The following is a 20,302-nucleotide window of genomic DNA, read 5'->3' as shown; positions in this document are numbered from 1 at the left end:
ATCAAAAACTCATCACTGTTTTGTCAAGAAAGTGTTTTTTACTTTCTCCTGTCTTGAATAGATTGACTCAATTTTTAACTGCAAACAAGGCGAGTTAGGAGCCAGAGCAGGAACAAGCTCATGCTTAACCGCTTACCCTTTCAAAGAAGTCGTCATCAGCATCATCATAAAACCCCGCCTGATCCCTAGAAGGAAGCTCCTCACACAGGGGCAGCCCCCCCTCTGTGGGAGACTCCCATGAGCCCTCTGAACCATAAAGACGTTCATCAATGGGTTTACTGCCAGAGAAGCTTTTGTAACCCTCAAACTGGGAAATAGCTTGAAAGCTTGATTTCACAGAGCTGGGATCAGGATTCTTCTTTGGTGTTGGGGATGCTGGTTCAAAGACATGATAGGCAATGGCGGGCTCCAACTTCATTTCATCTGGTTCAGAGAAATCCTGCCTGCATTCATAGAACTCCAAGTCTGAGTCAGATTGTTGAGGAGACTGAGATCTTTTCCTTTGTTCCTTCAGAGAGATTCTTGGTTGATTGGGTTCAAACTGAGGGAGTGTCGTCTCAAACTCCATTTTGAAGCCTGGAGAAAACTCTAAATCTTCAAAAGTTTCCCAATGACTCATAGTGCGTGTATCAACCTGAGCCAAATTGGAGTCTCTAAACTGTGGAGAAACTGAACTTACTTCATCCACCAAAGTTGGAATCCAGTCACAAACCTCTAGATTTTGATGTTCTGTAAATATTTCATCTAATGTTAGCAAAGACTGAGCTGATTCGGGTGAAAAAACCTTAGTTGCCTGTGCTTCCTCTAGGGACAGCCCCCACTCTGGGTATCTCAGAGCCCCCACATTTGTTGGTAAAACTGGAGTGACAGTTCGGTGAGTGCAATACAAAGCGTGGTCCAGCGGGAAGAGAACTGGTGTTGGCGTTCTAGCAGACAACAGGACGCTTTGCCAATCATCCTCTGTTTGAAAGTCTGTTTCCCCAGAAGTAGCCTGGAAGTGAAATAATCGTGTTGAGTTGATGGCAGTTATCAGAGCACTTTAGGAAGGACTACAGCATTCTTCTAGATTAGTGTCACACTAATTCCCTTTTTCGAACACCATCACACAGGTTTAGAGTCCCATGCTCAAGGTGGAGGAACATGCAAGCTTTACATGTATGTAACAGGTGTTCCATTCAGAAACAAAGAGGTGCACATCGTGTTTTAAGTCCAAAACACACATGCCAAATGAATTGTATAGTAGAAGCCATCTGGTGTATTAGTTTATCAGGACATTTCCTGGGATTTAACCATTCTGTTTTTAAGTGTTAAGTTTTACAAATCCAGTCAGTGATAGCTAAAGATTTATGCTTTCATTCTTACCATTCGAGAAGCTGGGTTTTTCTTCAGTTGTCCAAGACTGACATCTAGGATCCTCTCTTCCTTTACACAGTTATGTGGTGATGACTCTTGTTTTCTGTCCTCCTCAAAACTAGTGGTTTGAATCCTAGAGAGATCTTTGGTCTCTGCTAGTGAATAGTCCTCTGGTAAGTTTTTCAGTTGTGACTCCTTGATATGTTGCCAGTCAGAGCTAAAATATTCTCTTCTCTCATGACAGGGTACCAGACCTACTAACTTATCAGAACTATCATGGCTAAAGTCAAGATCTTGTTCAGATTCAACGCTTTCAGGACTTGGAGGTCTTGGACTATCATTGATCCAGCAATCAGTTGGGAAAGCAATGAATTTAGAATCTGATGACAGTGAAACTGATGAGGACGACATGTCATTTGAAGTTCCATCCATAAAACAAGAAGAACCCCACGTGAATGTGGGCACAGGTGAGTCTGGTAGGAGTCTTTGGAATTTAATGACAGATGATATGGATTCAGGGGAAGATGGTCTGTCAATCTCAGCAAATGTTGACATTGTGACTAAGGGCTCATCTTCTAAATCTGAACGCAGTGATTCTAGTGATGATGACAGAGGTATAGAAGAGTATTCCACTAGTTCTGGTACAAACTGAGGGACAGGAGAGTCTGGAGAGAGTGACCTGTTCTCGTTGAACTCAGACAAAGAGTTTGGAGATGATCCTCTTTCTTCATCCAGAATGATGCTTATTTCTAATGACATTGGTGTATACTCAAGCAGTGACTGAAGTGACGATGACCTCTTCCTCTCATTCAAATCTTCAGATTCAGAAAGGGCAGAGGATGTAGATGATGAAGGAAATTCAACATCACCTGATTCCAAATTCATTTTATTGTTACTTGTATCTGATTCTGGTGTGGTGGGGAAAGGTGATGTAGATCTACAAAGATGGTCAGTGGTGTTTACTGATGGGTCCACCAAAATGTTGTCAATCTCCATGTTAAGATCAAGAACTTCCAATGAGTGTATATCTTGCCTATAAAGAACTGCTTCTGAGTCTAAGTTGTCTTCAATCATTGGTGGACGTGGCTCAGGCATCTGTATACTACTGGTTACTGTGACTGTGGCAGTGTTGTCCTCTTTACGTCTTGCATTGTTATTTTGTTCATAATGTAGAACATTCCTCTGAAACTCGAGTCTGCTGTCATAGATCTGCATAATTCTGGTTTTTCTGTTGAAGGTTTCTCCTGCATACTGAGGGTCACATACTTGGGATATCAGCTTCCGAGCATCACCTGATAGAAAGTGCTCTGCGACAGTAGCCGCTGAGTCATCACCTGAGAAAGAATCATTTGGTAATGGCATAACAGTGCTATAACTTGTTTCTTTTGTCTGTGATTTGGCAGCAACTGGTTCATCACAATCTGGTGATACTGATCTCTGATCTCCACAGTAAGGAACTAAAGACTGAGATAAATCATCACAATCTGACAGCTGTATTGTGGACTCTGTGGAACTACTTTTATAGTACCTCTCGGGGGAATCAGTCTTATAGACATTCTGGACAAACCCTGGCAGCGGTGAATCTGGAGATAGGGTTGTATTTTTGCTTAAAGACGGAATTGATTCTGGAGATACTGACCTGATATTTTCAAGTACCTTTAATGTCACAGGTGACATGGTTATGCATTCTGCTATAGAATGTACAGAGAGTCGTCTTTCTTGGACTACTCTCTCTTTCAATCCATCTGATCTAGGTGAATCTGGCCTATCAGCAACACGAGATTTCAAGGACATTGAAGACCTACTTAAAGAATACTCAACATCTGATTCAAGAGATTCAATGGAAGGTGATCTATACCACAAATTTATAAAATCATGTTCAGACTCTGCTGCTATTAACCGAGGAATTGGTGAGAAAGGTAAAACGGTGTTGTATTTATCTGCATCTGCTCCTGAGTCTGGTGATGAGGGTCTGCTATCATTAAAGCCTGGTGCCAGACTAAGAACAGTGCATTCAATATCTGAACATGCTGACTCAGATGATACTGACCAACTTTCAAAAGTACTTACGGAGTTTCCAAACAGTGGTTGCACAAAGTCAGGTAAAGGAGAATCAGGGTATTGTTGGACTGAAAGGAAAGACTCAGGAGAAGAAGGTCTACTTTCAGTAAACGCGTGTGAAGCATGGCCGGTGAGTAGCAGGGCATCCACTGGTGAGCATGACCTGTGAGACCAAAGGTCACTTTCAGCACGTAACATATGTAGCCTGAAGTCGAGGACTGGAGAATCAGGAGAAAGATTCTTGAATCTAGTGTTTGAAGATAAGGAATCTGGTGATTGGGGTCTATCTTCCATCGACAATAAGAAAGATAATTCCATTTCAGAGCCTGAAAACAAAGATTCAGTTGAAGTGGACCTTGATGCAGATTGTGATAAGAAGAACTCTTGTAGACCTGCTGTGAACTGAGGTACAGGAGAGTCAGGGGAAAGAGCTCTGAGTTCGTCTTTTGTAGCAGCTGAATCAGGAGATGAAGCTCTGTTGTCAAAAAGCCATTCTAAAGACAAATCGGAATGGTCTAAATCTTCTTCAGAAAGCAGAGATTCTGGTGATGTGGATCGGACTTTTACCGGTCCTTCAAAATGTAAAGGCATGGGGTAGTAAGGAATGGGGGAGTCCAAGAACAAAGCTCTACATTCCAAACCCGACAGGCCAGATTGGCAGGATTCTGCTCTGTCCTCAAACATAAATATGTCTGAAATCAAAGGAACATGTTCTGAATCTGAAAAATCCAACTCTGGTGAGCATGACCTGTGACCACTGAGGTCACTTTCAGCAGGTAGCAAATGTGGCCTGAAGTCGAGGACTGGAGAATCAGGAGAAAGATTCCTGAATCTAGTGTTTGAAGGTAAGGAATCTGGTGATTGGGGTCGGTCTTCCATCGACAATAAGAAAGATAATTCCATTTCAGAGCCTGAAAACAAAGATTCAGTTGAAGTGGACCTTGATGCAGAGTGTGATAAGAAGGACTCTTGTAGACCTGCTGTGAACTGAGGTACAGGAGAGTCAGGGGAAAGAGCTCTGAGTTCGTCTTTTGTAGCAGCTGAATCAGGAGATGAAGCTCTGTTGTCAAAAAGCCATTCTAAAGACAAATCGGAATGGTCTAAATCTTCTTCAGAAAGCAGAGATTCTGGTGATGTGGATCGGACTTTTACCGGTCCTTCAAAATGTAAAGGCATGGGGTAGTAAGGAATGGGGGAGTCCAAGAACAAAGCTCTACATTCCAAACCCGACAGGCCAGATTGGCAGGATTCTGCTCTGTCCTCAAACATAAATATGTCTGAAATCAAAGGAACATGTTCTGAATCTGAAAAATCCAACTCTGGTGAGCATGACCTGTGACCACTGAGGTCACTTTCAGCAGGTAGCAAATGTGGCCTGAAGTCGAGGACTGGAGAATCAGGAGAAAGATTCCTGAATCTAGTGTTTGAAGGTAAGGAATCTGGTGATTGGGGTCGGTCTTCCATCGACAATAAGAAAGATAATTCCATTTCAGAGCCTGAAAACAAAGATTCAGTTGAAGTGGACCTTGATGCAGAGTGTGATAAGAAGGACTCTTGTAGACCTGCTGTGAACTGAGGTACAGGAGAGTCAGGGGAAAGAGCTCTGAGTTCGTCTTTTGTAGCAGCTGAATCAGGAGATGAAGCTCTGTTGTCAAAAAGCCATTCTAAAGACAAATCGGAATGGTCTAAATCTTCTTCAGAAAGCAGAGATTCTGGTGATGTGGATCGGACTTTTACCGGTCCTTCAAAATGTAAAGGCATGGGGTAGTAAGGAATGGGGGAGTCCAAGAACAAAGCTCTACATTCCAAACCCGACAGGCCAGATTGGCAGGATTCTGCTCTGTCCTCAAACATAAATATGTCTGAAATCAAAGGAACATGTTCTGAATCTGAAAAATCCAACTCTGGTGAGCATGACCTGTGACCACTGAGGTCACTTTCAGCAGGTAGCAAATGTGGCCTGAAGTCGAGGACTGGAGAATCAGGAGAAAGATTCCTGAATCTAGTGTTTGAAGGTAAGGAATCTGGTGATTGGGGTCGGTCTTCCATCGACAATAAGAAAGATAATTCCATTTCAGAGCCTGAAAACAAAGATTCAGTTGAAGTGGACCTTGATGCAGAGTGTGATAAGAAGGACTCTTGTAGACCTGCTGTGAACTGAGGTACAGGAGAGTCAGGGGAAAGAGCTCTGAGTTCGTCTTTTGTAGCAGCTGAATCAGGAGATGAAGCTCTGTTGTCAAAAAGCCATTCTAAAGACAAATCGGAATGGTCTAAATCTTCTTCAGAAAGCAGAGATTCTGGTGATGTGGATCGGACTTTTACCGGTCCTTCAAAATGTAAAGGCATGGGGTAGTAAGGAATGGGGGAGTCCAAGAACAAAGCTCTACATTCCAAACCCGACAGGCCAGATTGGCAGGATTCTGCTCTGTCCTCAAACATAAATATGTCTGAAATCAAAGGAACATGTTCTGAATCTGAAAAATCCAACTCTGGTGAGCATGACCTGTGACCACTGAGGTCACTTTCAGCAGGTAGCAAATGTGGCCTGAAGTCGAGGACTGGAGAATCAGGAGAAAGATTCCTGAATCTAGTGTTTGAAGGTAAGGAATCTGGTGATTGGGGTCTATCTTCCATCGACAATAAGAAAGATAATTCCATTTCAGAGCCTGAAAACAAAGATTCAGTTGAAGTGGACCTTGATGCAGAGTGTGATAAGAAGGACTCTTGTAGACCTGCTGTGAACTGAGGTACAGGAGAGTCAGGGGAAAGAGCTCTGAGTTCGTCTTTTGTAGCAGCTGAATCAGGAGATGAAGCTCTGTTGTCAAAAAGCCATTCTAAAGACAAATCGGAATGGTCTAAATCTTCTTCAGAAAGCAGAGATTCTGGTGATGTGGATCGGACTTTTACCGGTCCTTCAAAATGTAAAGGCATGGGGCAGTAAGGAATGGGGGAGTCCAAGAACAAAGCTCTACATTCCAAACCCGACAGGCCAGATTGGCAGGATTCTGCTCTGTCCTCAAACATAAATATGTCTGAAATCAAAGGAACATGTTCTGAATCTGAAAAATCCAACTCTGGTGAGCATGACCTGTGACCACTGAGGTCACTTTCAGCAGGTAGCAAATGTGGCCTGAAGTCGAGGACTGGAGAATCAGGAGAAAGATTCCTGAATCTAGTGTTTGAAGGTAAGGAATCTGGTGATTGGGGTCGGTCTTCCATCGACAATAAGAAAGATAATTCCATTTCAGAGCCTGAAAACAAAGATTCAGTTGAAGTGGACCTTGATGCAGAGTGTGATAAGAAGGACTCTTGTAGACCTGCTGTGAACTGAGGTACAGGAGAGTCAGGGGAAAGAGCTCTGAGTTCGTCTTTTGTAGCAGCTCTGTTGTCCAAAAGCAGATCCAAAGACACATCTGAAAGGTGCAAATCTGCAAGGTCTGAAATGTTAGAGGGATGATTCTTTAACAATGTCATATATTTTTGTTCTACTTTTAAATCTGACTGTGAGGAAGGAAATTGATCTTTCGAACACGTTCTTTTGGAGTCTGTTGCCACCTTACGAAATTCTGCAAAAGGAGCATCTAATGGCAGACCTTTGAATTCATTTATTAATCCTTTTGATTCAGAGTCAGCCAACAATGGTATGTCTTTCATTTCAGGTTTCAAAGAATGCAGAGTGCTTGACAACTTTCCACTGTTGGGTGAAAATTTTACTGAAGAAGCATCGTCAACATCAAATGGAACTGGTTTAGGAAAACCTGCACAAAACCCAAGAAATGAGGGAAACCGTTCAAATTCTCTGCCAATGATACAAGGGGATTTTTGTGAATTTTTTTCTTGTGCACCATAAGATGAAACAGAGTCAGGTGATTGTGGTCGGTACTCATCAAGGTCAGATGTATCTGAGTCATCCCTATATTCTATATCAGCAAAACAAGCAGACTCAGGTGAATCTCTTCTCTGATTTATTACAACATCTAATGCTGCAGGCTCTGACTCGAATCCACAGCCATCTCTAATAAATTCTGACTGAACTGGTTGGAAGTCCAGAAACGGTGAGTCTGGTGTTACTGGGCTATTTTCATCAAGAGAAATAGCTGAGCATGGTGATGCAGGTCTGTTTTCAGTGAAATTACTGAACAAGTATAATTTAGTTTTCTCATCCGACACAGTTAAGTCCTGTGAAGATGGGTTAGTCTGAGAAAAGTTGTCAGGGTCTCTGAATCTCTGGGGAATTTCCAAATCTCTGTACACGCCTTTCAAAGGCTGCAAACAAACTGAACTGTAATCCACTCTTGACAGAAGTTCTTTGGCAGATGGAGGTCTGCTCTCTAACTGAGAGGCTCCCTCTCTGTCTTCCAGTCCCGTACTCTTTAAATCTGCAGTGTCTACCCTCAGTAAGGCAGGGGGCTCTCTTTTAGAAAAATCAGAATCATTAGAGAGACACTCAGTTCTGGTTCCAACAAACTTCAAACCCCCAGTTTTACTGAAAAATGTCTCCCCAACATAGTGAGGATCCCGTATTTGAGAAATAAGTTTCCAAAGTTCAGCATCGTAAACTAGTTTATAAACTGGTACTTTTGTTACTTTTAAAGGTTGACCCTTATTGACAACATGATCAAGTTGTTTGTGTAGGCTCTCAAATACTCGTGATTCTGGTGACTCAGACCTCTGCTGAGAATCAACTGAAATGAAGTCTGATTTTGTATGATCAACATCTGTAATCCCTGATATGGACGATTGTTGCTTATTAATAGAAACAAATTCAACAAGCCCTGCACTGAAATCTGGTATTGGTGAATCAACACCGCAATCACCTTTGGAAAGCAGTGAATCAGGGGATGATGCTCTCTGCTCACTGCACACAGCTAGAGAGGAGGATGTCCAGTCTAGATCTGAGGCATATGAAACAGATGGGTTTTGTAGGTGGCCTTCCAGTTCAAAATCTGGAATGGGTGAGTCTGGTGACAGCAAGCTGTTTTCATCCCCGGAGTCAGTGGATGCAGTTTTGCTTTCAATAAACAGGGGTGCAAACAAATCGGATTTACACTCTGAAGAAACTTTCTTCGATGATGAAAACCAGTTTGATGTAGACCCTAACCCAGACTCTGGTAAATAATACTCAAAACGGGGAACTGGTGAGTCAGGAGACAGAGCCCTGTTTATGCTTACGGTCGACATGGAAGCAGGTGACGAGTCCCGGCACTCCAAATGCACAGAACCATCTAAATCAGTCTCTAGTCCTGGATCTGACGGAAAGCACTCTGGCGACACAGTTCTGAGAGGAACTGGAAGGGGCGCAGAGAGTAAAGGTATGTATTGATAAATGGGTGAATCAGCTGTTGAGGCTTGCTGACCATCTTCAACAGTACCAGACTGAGAGGAATCTAGTCTTGATTTATCTTGTGGTCTGTCTGACGTTGTCAGTCCACACTCTTCTCCAGAATCAGTTGGGAAGGATCTCTGGCTCAGTACTGTAACACTCTCTTCTGACTCACTTGCATGACATTCCTTTGGAAATGGAAGCCTGCTTGTTTTGGTTACAGTGGTTTTCGTCACATATTGAGGATCGTGAATGTGAGAGATGAATTTCCACTGATCTGCCTTCACAGCTGAACTGTGAGCTAGCGGGGAAGATTGTTGCTGTAGTTCCAAAGCTGAGGCCTTTCCAGGCAACTGCTGACCTTCATACATGTCTTTAGAAATTGGCAGTAAAAAACCAAGGTTCTCAGATACAAGCTCCGGTGATGGAGATAGAGATGGTGAATATAGATCAGATGTTTTAGTAAATATCTCTTCCTTATCATTTCTATCTGTACCTTTCTTTTTAATGTTTTCAATCCTTTGTTTTTGAGAACTGGACCTGTTTTCTTGTGATTTTCCTGCTTTTAGCAAACAATGCAAATGTTCTTTTGGCTCCTGATAACTATCAGCCGTTAGTATTTGAGACTCATTTGTATTGTCATACCTCTCAGGGTTAGCATCTTCACGTTTCAGGGAGTCTAGGTTTGCTTTCTTCACATTAGCTGTTTCAAGTTTTAGCTCCAAACTTTTAGGATGTGGTTCTTCCACAATAATCTTTGCTTGCATTTGCTTAAGTGAATAATATTTGTCAGCATGGTTCGTATCTGATGGACCAGATTCTGGCACTACTGAGTGATTGGATTGATGTGCATCCATGTCTAACTCTTTTGACTGTGGTGTCATTGGTCTGCAACTGGTCTCTGAGCCTGATAAAAGTGCACTTTCATTGAGAGAAATCCTAATCCACTCATCATCACTTTCTGATATTACCTCCACTGACACAGGAAGTATGTTTTCGGGTGTTGGACTGTAATCAAAGAGCTTGGAATCAAACAGAGGCAAATCTGTTTCAGCTGATAACCCTGAAGAAGGTGAGGAAACTCTCTCCTCAGGATCAAAAGACACTAAAGAACCTGAACTATGCTCTAGTTCTGAGCATCCAGACTCTGAAGAGCTGGATCCATTTGATGAAAATAGATGAGTTGCGTCTAGAATGATGGTACTGAATGCAGGTACAGGAGAATCGAGCAACAGTGGTTGATGCTCTTTCATTGAGAATGAGGATCCTGGAGATGTGTTCTCTTCAAAATATAAGTGTTTTGACTGAGGTGAACGAAATTTGCATGATGTAAAATGTGCAGAGGTGAACTGCGTGAACTGTGGGACAGGGGAGTCTGTCTGAAATTGGCTGGACGAATGGAGGGACTCTAAAGATTCCGATGACTTAATCTCATAGGTTTCAGGAGTCCCACACAGATCATCAGATGGTAAATAAGTTGTTTCTAAAATGACAGACTCGGGTGATAATGCTCTGTTATCTATGTCAAATGTTAACCACTGAGGTGAGACAGACCTTTCACTACTATAGTCACTGCCTGGGGATACTGGCTGTCCAAATGGCCTCTTATTGGAAATCATTGGAGTCAATGGCCTTTCCTCTGATTCCGATGTGAGGAACACAGGACTGCACATCACTGGAATAAAGGGTGGTGGGAGAGGGGACAAAGGCCTAAAATGGGGTACTGGAGAATCAGGTGCCAGAAGACTCAGCTCATTGACTGATGAAACGGACTCGGGCGAAGAGGCTCTGGCCTCCATTAAGAAAACATCTGCATTTGGCAAACATTCAAGTGAAGCAGTGTTATCTTCACACGCTTCAGGCATGCTCTTAGATCTCTTTTCGAGTTGCTCTTTCTTCTTTAAGTGTTCGGCACTAGCTTGCATATCATCAATAGAATCAGACTCTTTGTGCTGTGTGTTTGAACCATATGGCTTTTGAATAGATCCCACAGTAGTGGCCAATTCCATTTCATGAGATAAACAAGTTGTAATGTCAGGTATGGCACTGGATGAATTGAGCACTGTTGACATCTTCTGGAATTGATCAACACCAGGAATGGATTTTGCATTCAGATCAGCTGACATTGAGTCCTGGCAAACATCTGTAACATCTCCAGTTGTTTTCTTGTCATGAAGTAGTCCCTTACTCACTACCAACTGATCCTCACCATCTGGAGCTACTATCTCAAAACGGGATCCATACAGGACTTCATACAGTCGGCGTGACACTTCATCCAAGTGAGTTTGTTTTTCAGATCTGTGTTCCAGACTTGGACCCGATGAGATAGACTCAAGAAAGTCTTTGTTTGAAGGCTGCTGTGGGAGAGAAGATTTTTCTGAGACTTCCTCAATTTCTGTCAGCTCTGTGGACAGTTTGTCAAAGTCTTGTTCAGCTTGCTCACACTCATCCAGGCTTTCCCCAAAATCAGTCAAGGATAAAGGGCGGCTTTCACATACACCTGTTTGACAGTTATTAGACGTCTCTCGTAAAGGTGGTTGGGATAGAAAGTCCCTGTTGTCTCCAAAATGAGTAGTACGTAGACACTCCAGGCTCCAGTCCTCACCACCATCAGCCCCTTCACATTCAAAAGTCCCTTCATTATTACGTGGTTCATGGGTCACGCTTAGAGGTGGAGGAACCTGGGCACACAACTTGGGTGCCCCTTTGTATACAGGGTCAATCAAATGAGATCGAAGATTGTAAGGAGAGGTTCTGTACAGCGTGAAAAAAGGACTTACTTGTCTATAGATACCAGAGTGTACTAAGTCTTTTTCTTCCTCGCATATTCCTTGTAATGATCTGTAGAAAAAAAATTCCAATAATTAGCCATGTCATTAATGATTTGGTCAGATTTAAATACATAGGGTTAGTAGGGTTGTAGGGTGAGACAGTGTGTTAAAAGATCTCCTTTTTTAAACTCCTGGTAGAAATGACAATAATACAAATGATAACAATGCTTAGGTCATAATCTGTGTACAATGTTCCCTCATTCATCACAGGAGACAAATTCTAAAAAAAACTACAATTGGTAAAATCCATAAAGAAGTCAAGTTTATTTTTTACAATATTCTTGATGTTTTAAGGCTGCACTTTTCTCAGACAGACATGAACATTTGGCATTTCAAGTTAATTATGGAGTTATGTAACTAATTAATTTTTATCCCTGCTACAAAGGCCTTATAGTATCTTAGTATAAGTTATGGTCACAGTTTATTGATCAACCTCAAGTGGCTCTTCATTTTAGTTTTGCTCGAGGGTATGGGAGCACTCCACAAGTGTTCTTTGTTTGTGTCAAGGGTGGGGTGCCGAGAAACAGTGACATTCGAGACCCTGATTGATTAAGGAGTCAAGTGGGTGGGGGCATGCTGACGCTTTCTCCATGCTGGATTAAAACAACAGGAAGTAGCACTTTAGCAGAGATGGTGAAACTGGAAGCTAGCATGTTCTTTCAGGCTGGACATAAGAAAAGAAAATGTTTACACCAAATTGATGTCATGTCCCTTTACAAAGAAATGATCTACGTCTGACTCAAGCTATTCAAATCTAATGAAGCACCGAGCATCCAAAACTTTTTTTTCTTCTCACAAGCACCCAGTCCCAAACCTGCAGCAGCTAGCGTGAGTGAAAAAGTGAAAAAGCAACACAACCAAAACAAGCACAAAGCGGTTTAAAATACCAGAAATAAGTAACTTACACAGAGCTGACCACAAGTATCGTTAAGTGTATTGTGGAAATCAGGCTTCTGCTGTTGAGTCAGTCATTCAGAGCTCCTTTATCAAAGACCCAGCCTGAGCCGGACTTTACCCTCCGTATTTATATGTTGCTTGTTGCAGTGTTTTGTGGGATAATTTTGATCAATAAATATTTAAATGTCAGCACTTTAATCCTCTTTCTTTATTATAGTTAAACAACCTAATTATACCAGCATCCTAGCTTTTCTCTTATTTGCAGGTTATTTTTTGTTTCCTCTGATACTTTTTTGCTGCGATGGAGGGTCTCAGCCACCTTAATTTACTCCTGTAGTGCAAGATTGTGGCATTTAACCGGAATTTACTTTGAGCGATTTGAGAATGCCATCACAGAGCAAACTGTCCAGAAAAGTATCTTTTAAACACTGCTGATGATGAAAACGTAACTATCACCTGCCTCAGTTGGGTAGACGAACACACCACGTCTTCCTCTACCTTTCATGCATCGGTGTGTTTGCAGACGCAGCGTCTGGGTAAAATGCTAAACATAAATGGCAGGGACAATCATGCCGCTTAAGAAGAATGAGTGCCACTCAGAAGTTCATCTCAGTTAAACTAAAACCAGCCAACATTAGTATGAACTAGACTGTGTGACTGCGGATGCGACTGATGGCTGATCACTGATAAGTATAAACCACTAGTACTTGAATGCTTTAGATTGTTTTAAATATTTGTGGCATTGGTCCATGCAGTACAACAGATGTTTATCAACAAAAAATGGAATGATCCATGGAGGACACGTTTGGTTGTTTTCGGATACTTACTGAGTTGCTTCTATCTCCTTTTCTAGTTTCTCTTTCTGTGCGTTTCTTAGAAGGTTTGCTGCCATGGCACTTGCGTCTGACCTTCCTGTTGTCTCATGAAGGGATGTCAAACTGGAGCACAGATCCTCGGCTGAAACCACCGGTACCTGTTGCCCTGAAACTGGACTCCTACTAGCAGTTTCTTTATGTCTCCTTGGCCGTGGACTATCAATGTCTTCATGAAGAGCAGAGAAACCTGGGCTCACATAAAGAGTATCAAGCGTTAATGAAGATTCCAAAGAAACATGTACATTAACTTGATTGTCCCTGCATCAGATAATTATAACTTTACACACCTTCACTATGGTCTAGAGCTATAGTTTGCTCAATTTCTGCATAGGTATGTGACGATGTATCTTCTTGAGTGGATCTGTTTAAACCAGTTTCAATCAGATGAACGATGTCCATTCGGTTGATCTTGGTCAGTTGCTTGACAAGGGTTGCTTCTGCTGTAACAGAACAAAAAGAACTTACATTGACCAATACTCTTCTTTGTTAATTTGAAGATGTGTCTGTCTTCAACATCCTAATCGACCTGTGGCGTGCTGCGCTTCCCGCTGTGCCCACTGGTTTAGAAGGGCGTGGCTTTGGTCTAGTAAAGAGTTTGGGTTTTCATTTCTTATCGTGTTGATTTTCTCCTCGCTGAACCCCAGATCTCGGGCTAGTTCTGTAGACAAAAGGGTAAAAAAGAATGTATGAAAACAATTTAGACAGGCTTACAGTGTAATTTAAATGTGATCCTTCCTGAGAGCCTGAAAAAAAGTGTCAGAGGAAATGTATACTTAAAGCCTGACTCCTCAGAAATTGTAATTCACCTGTCCAGCTGAAGCCGAGGTGATCAGCTATAACGGCCAATCGTTGCTCTCGTTTCTCTGCTTCTTCCTGTGGATCTACTGCAAATATCAGACAGCCGTGAGTGCTCAGAGCAGTGAAGGTGCAGCTAAGGCTTACTCTCTAAGTTGACCTTCACTGGCTTTCTTATTTTGTTCTGTGGACTGCTTGATTACTGTGTGAAGTTTAGGGTTCATGAGGTTGATGACTATTTAAAGACACCGTCAGTGTAATAAATTCCATTAAGGATTGACTAATAACCATAAATGTAGTTATTTGGTCTCTGGAGAACAGCTGAGATTTTAGCTGAATGTTCAGACTTCACAATTTAAGATTTAATTGTGAGATTTCCTCAAAATTTATACAAAGCAGTAAAAGACAATTTTGAGATCATTAAGACACAGAGTACACAGAGCAGGAAACAGACGAACATTACAAACAAAAATACAGCTCAAGCACAACAGCAACATAGGTCCACCGACTACAATGGGACACAAGTACAAGAGACAGAGAGGCAGCACCATCTGCTGCACTACTGAGGTGAAGATAGAAAGAACAGCCCCTTCAACTGGGGATACCTTGACTTTGGACTTTATCGTCTGGTATTCGCTGCATCTGTTTCTCAACAGGGTCGTCCCACAGTGGTCTAATGGGAAAGACGCCTCCAGAGGGGGGGAACTGCAGCTCTGGGAAAGTTTCTCTTTCTATTATGGAAGGATCGAGGAGACTGCTTTCATCATCTGACAAGCCCGACACTTCCTGCTGATCTTTCTCCGTCTCCACCTGTGCCAGCCTTGCCACAAGTTTGGCTGCTTCGTCACGAATCTCCTCAGAGAACTCAGTGGACGGTTTGTGTGGTTCACCTTTCTCTTTAGTAGGTGTTGCTGAAAGCGACGGCTGACCACTTTTACCCCGCACTGGCAATCTGGATAGGAAGCTTTTTGATTTTGCTGACTCAGCAGTCCAGGGATGACCTTTTTCTTTTTTAGCAGATGACCTGGTAGATTCTCCCTCACAGAAGCTCTTGGCTTTGGAAGATGCTGACTTGGTTTTGACTTCCACAGAGGGACCTGCATCTGTCTCAGATTTTCTCCTTGTGTCCTTTTTTACAGTTACCTTAAGTCTTTTATCTTGGTTCGATTCCGTTCGTTTCAAATTAGAATCAGACTTGACAGCGCTCGCCTTGATGGGAATTCTAGATTTGGATTCCACAAATGACGATTCTTTTTTGAGACTTGTAGCTGGAGAAGAAGGAGCCGTAGATTTTCCCTGACTTTGAGACTTGACCTGACTTTGAGACTTGGCCTGAGTCTTGACTGGACACTTCTTAACACTTCTAGAAGTACTTTGTTTTAGCTTGTCTGTTGTTTTGGGGGCTTCTATCACTGATTGGGCTTCTTCCGGAGAGGAATCAGAGGAATCCTGCCCCTGTTTGGAATAGACTGATCTAGTGACAGTAGTTTCTGCCGTCTGTACATCTGCAATAATTTGTTCAGAGGAACTTGTGTTTAATTCTACATCACTTACATTTGTTTCTGGAAGTTCAGGGAATGTCTGATCTTTTTTTATTGGTTTTGCTGAAGCTGAAATGCCCATTTTAGGTATTTTAGATTTGGAAGGATCGGTCCTGGAAGTCTCAGTCTCTCCTTCAGGTAGAACATGAGATTGCAAATGAATGGTGTCTTTTGAGGTCTCATCTTCTCCAGGCTTTACATCTAATGTTAGATTGAGACCAACTTGAAGTTCTACTGCTGGACTGCTTTCTTGTCTAACCTCTTCCAAGACACACTCTTCTAAAGGCTGTTCACCTATCTGAAAAAAAGCAAAGCCGCCTCCATCTTCCTCATAGCTTCTCCTTGTCATGTCAATAGCGCCACTTCGAGTCATCTCAAAGAGTTTTCCTTCTTGGAAAAGAAAAGGATTGGGCTCACTGGTAGGAGTGCTCTCTTCTGTTGGTGTTCTACCCGGCGTGGTGTCAGGAGATGCTTGAGGAGACTGACGATCAACCACCAGATTCAGAATTTTCTGCTCCTCTTCCCTCACACGAGCTGCAAAAGCAGTATCATCCTCTCGCATGGCAGACCATGAGTCTGTGTCTACCCTTGCGGTGACCCCTTTTGACTCAGTTGTGGGACAACCCAATTCATTTTCAGCTCTATCATTGTAGATGCAGACCTCTTGTTTTGCTTGGCTTGATGCCGCTGTTGCTCCAGAATGCCCTATGAGATCTTCTTTGACTTCATCTGTTACATTACCAGCTGCTTTTACCATAGACGTCTTTGCCTTGCTAACCTCAAACGTTTGACCATCTGTGGTCGTGTCCCTTGATTTTCTTAAGCTTTCTTCCTTTTGCTCGTCAGTCCGGTTTTCAGAATTTGCTGTTGATGCCATTTTGGCACAAATGTCTTTTTCGGCTTCGGTAGTTGCTACAGACTTTTCTTCATGAGCTATTTGCAGCTTGGATTTGAAATGGCATTGGTCTGAGACAGAGTGAGGTCCCTCAGAAGTGACAGAGGCTGATGTGCTTGTGACTTCTTTGCTGAGGAGTCCATCATGCAAACCTGCTGAAAAAGGAGAGGGAGGTTGAACTTTAACATCTGTATTAACACAATTAGCTAATTTTGAATCTTTTGTGGGTTTACTGAACCCACATTCACTCTGGGAAAGCTTCTCATTGGTTGTCTTTAGTGTTTCACAGCTGTCATTCCCTACTTTCAAATCTGTTGTGTGACAAAATTTCTTGCAAGACTTCTTTTTGATCTTGGCATCTTGTTCCATTTCATTGAAAGTTTTAATTTTGGCTGCCATCTTAAACATCTCCTCTTCAGGAGTGTTCTTTCTCTGTGCTTCATAGTCGTCTGAGGGATCCTCTTCTTTTGGGTCTTCAGGAATGACAGCCGGTTTTGAAGAAACAAAGAGGAATGCGTTGTCAGGGAGCTTGGGGTTTACCTCGTAACTTACCTCTTCAGAACTAGGAGTATCAGGGGAGAAGGGACTCTTACCCGAACTTGACATCTGAGATGTCTGCTCACAACTGTCCTCATCAGCACTAGCCTCATGGCCTCGAAGGAGTCTACCACGTAATGCATCTTGAGGGAACTCTGCAGCTTTGAAAAGTTCTGGGTGGCTAGAGGATTCACTAGGGTCCTCAAGCATGGACAGAAAGGGAAGGGGAGGTTTTTGCTCTACAGGGCTGTTTTCTAGAGAGTCACGAGGAGGTGATTCCTTGGTTGGGCTGGGCTCAATAGAGTCAGGGGACTTATGGGAGGAATTTTCTTCCATTAGAGGACTACCCTCAAGAGAGTCTCTGTGGCTTATTGTCAAAGAGTCATCAGCTAATGGACTGAGAGTGTCTGATTCTTGTTTTAAAGGCAGTTCAAAGCATTTAGAGGGCTGAGAGGTTGGAGAACCAACTAAAGACAATGCTAACTGATGGCCAGGGCCATCATCATCATCATCGCTAAGAAATGTTTCTACGGTCTCAGAAACTCTCCTTATCGGCCTTTGAGATTTAGATTGCTTAGAGTCACTCCTCCTAATAGATATGAACTCACTTGTTGTGTGGTCATCTGCAGCCTCACTGGAAGAAACCAGAGGGGTCAGTTCTGTAGACAGTTGATCACCAATGGCCCCTTCACCAGATTCTCCAGATTTCTCTCCATCTTTACTGTATTTTTTCGTTTTTGTGGAAGCTGGTATGGAAGCTGCAGATGGCTGCTGTCCTGATAGACTCTCAGGACTTGAGCCTGGAGTAGCCAGACCTTCATGTTTGTAACTGTCTTCAGAGCTCATGTGAGGAGTTCCATCTCCGGAACTGGCACTAAGTGAGTCTGCCACTCCGTCATGCTTAAGGCTGTCAGAGCTATCATCAAGGCCACTATTTCCAAAGTCTACTGTATCTGTTAGCTCTGAGTGAGCAGCAGCTGACTTGTTGTCCTTCTTGCTTTGCAGAGCGTCTTTCTTATTGGGTTTAAAATCCAAAGAAACTTCCTTTTCTTGTGCCTTCTGTGAGGTAGTGGCTTTGATTATGGCCTTTGATTGGACATTTTCAGATTTTGTAGATTTGTCTGATTTTGATGGAGGGACTGTTTTGACCTCAAATAAGCCAGACTTTCTCTTAGAAGGATCCTGCCCTGTTTGGAATGCCTGCATCAATTCTTTAACCGTCATGGTGTCCCCAAGTTTCTCTGATTCAGCTTTTGGAGATTTTGGTGGACCGTGCCTTGCTTTGGGGCTTTCTTTGGCTTTTGGATGAGGTTTAGAAGTAACAGGCAACTGTGAAGGTGACTTTCCAGTAACCTTTTTACTCTTTTGCTCCGCCTCTACTTTTTGGTTTAAGGCTTTAACTTTGTCCTTAATAGAACCAATAGGAGTTTCTTCGATTACTGGAGATACAGGAGATGGCTGTTTAGTGGCAGGTACACTTAGGAGAGCACCAGCCTCTTTGCATTCCCCAGCCTGCTCCTGTTCTTTTTCCTTCTTTTTCACTGGCTTTTTACCATCTCCTGTGGTGGATCTGTCATGGACTTTCGTTGGAGTGGTTGGCTTTGCACCTTTACGTAGAACAACATCAGTAAATCGTTCTTGGACACCGCTGTCTTTTTTATTAGCTTTTGTTTTGGGGCTTAGTTGTGCATCCAGGAAGTATTCTTTAAGGTCACTACTGTCCTTTATGGCTTTAGGTCTGGGTGTGCCTCTGTTCGCTCTACTTTCACGTAAGACGGGCTCGTGAACTTCTATGGTTGCCATTGTTTTAGCTTCTTGTATTTCACTGTTTGAAAGAAGAACCCACTCCTCAGCGATTCCAACTGCTTTAGCCGCCTCCTCTGACACTTCGTCCTCATAAGTTCCACTTCTCAGTATTTCACTGACTTTCTCTAGGTCCTCTTTTACTTTCTCTAAGTCCTTTTCCATTATTTCTAAGGGTTCTCCAGAAACATCCTCAGTCCCTTTCTCTAGACCACACCCTCCAACAGAACGAGAACTGTCTGTCGAGTCTGCAGCCAAGATCGCAGTCATTTTGATCAAATCTTGTTTCATCTCCGACACGTCAGACAGAAGATCTGGTTGTCGAATTAGCTCAGATTTCAGGTCTGATGTCTCCGTCTCCTCATCTTACATATAGAAAAGGACAAGTAAGGAGTAAACAAAATCAAAAATTTAAATGAAAGGAGACAGACACAGGAAAAGGAGGTCAGAAGAGGTTTGGAACACACTGCAGGGATCATAGGGCAACACATGTACACAAGGATATAACAGGAACAGCTTTGTACTTTCTCATAGTTCTGGGAAGCTAAAATAATCCAAACTGGGAAAATGAGCAGGAAATAACTTGCGGATACGCTCAGACATTCGCACACACACCAACCAAGGTGAACCAGTGACGTATGAGAGCATAAAGAATGTAGATGACAGATGTGTGTTTACCTCTAGATGATAGAAATGTCTATTTGGAAACATGAAGAAATGGCTAAAAATTAAATATATCTAATGAAGAAAACCAGTGATCAAATAAATGCATGTGAGGGTTGAATCAACAAAACAGATGTTAAAAAAAGAGGATTTCAGGAAGTGTATCAACTCCCTTTGCCCTCAGTTATCCTGAGGTCAAAGGTCAGAACTGATATGGAACAAAATCACACAATGTACACACAGAATAACAAAATTAGAAAATGAAGGAATATTTCAAAAACCCCTCAAGGCCGTGTCTAACAGCTGCTACCTACGTTTTCCACGTATGAATTGTCTGTCTTTGGTGATCCATGCGTGATCTACGTCATTCATACGTGTTTCTTGTGTTCATTGACGTACACATATATCCGTCGAGGGTTTCAGCCGACGGGTCTTTGTGTAAATTTGGTTTAGAGCTGGTCAGAAATTTGGGTCGATTGAGAATTTATACATATTCTACGTGGTTTATACACAACTATTATGTAAATCTTACTCAATTGTGTGTCATTTTTGTGAGATTCATCCACTAATGTGTGTCTTTCCAGGAGCGTTCCATGTTTGTCTAACAGACTTTTCATGCATGAACCACTGATGTGTAACTCTTAGATCACGTATACGGCGCACAGATCACGTTCAGATGACATCATTGATGCATGAATCACTGATGAATTACAGATAAACATCACAAT

General features: G+C 42.5%; 1 protein-coding gene across 33 annotated transcripts in view; it reads right to left on the bottom strand.

Moving 5' to 3' along the window:
- Window positions 1-20,302, bottom strand: part of ank2 (ankyrin 2) — a 182,276-nt gene that overhangs the window by 7,656 nt on the left and 154,318 nt on the right. For 20 of the 33 annotated variants that reach the window (XM_023949052.1, XM_023949054.1, XM_023949058.1 and 17 more), the window contains 6 exons: window positions 14,741-19,276; window positions 14,147-14,224; window positions 13,867-13,998; window positions 13,628-13,780; window positions 13,293-13,527; window positions 11,518-11,578 (listed from right to left, as the gene is read on the bottom strand). In XM_023949052.1, coding sequence (XP_023804820.1) covers window positions 11,518-11,578; window positions 13,293-13,527; window positions 13,628-13,780; window positions 13,867-13,998; window positions 14,147-14,224; window positions 14,741-19,276 — 5,195 coding nt within the window. The other 13 variants (XM_023949070.1, XM_023949071.1, XM_023949072.1 and 10 more) reach the window with 9 other exon arrangements.

The sequence above is a fragment of the Oryzias latipes genome, chromosome 18 (genome assembly GCF_002234675.1).
Source record: "Oryzias latipes chromosome 18, ASM223467v1".
NCBI classification, from domain to species: domain Eukaryota; kingdom Metazoa; phylum Chordata; class Actinopteri; order Beloniformes; family Adrianichthyidae; genus Oryzias; species Oryzias latipes.
Note: the sequence above shows the minus strand (reverse complement) of the source record. Positions and strands in the feature narration are given on the sequence as shown.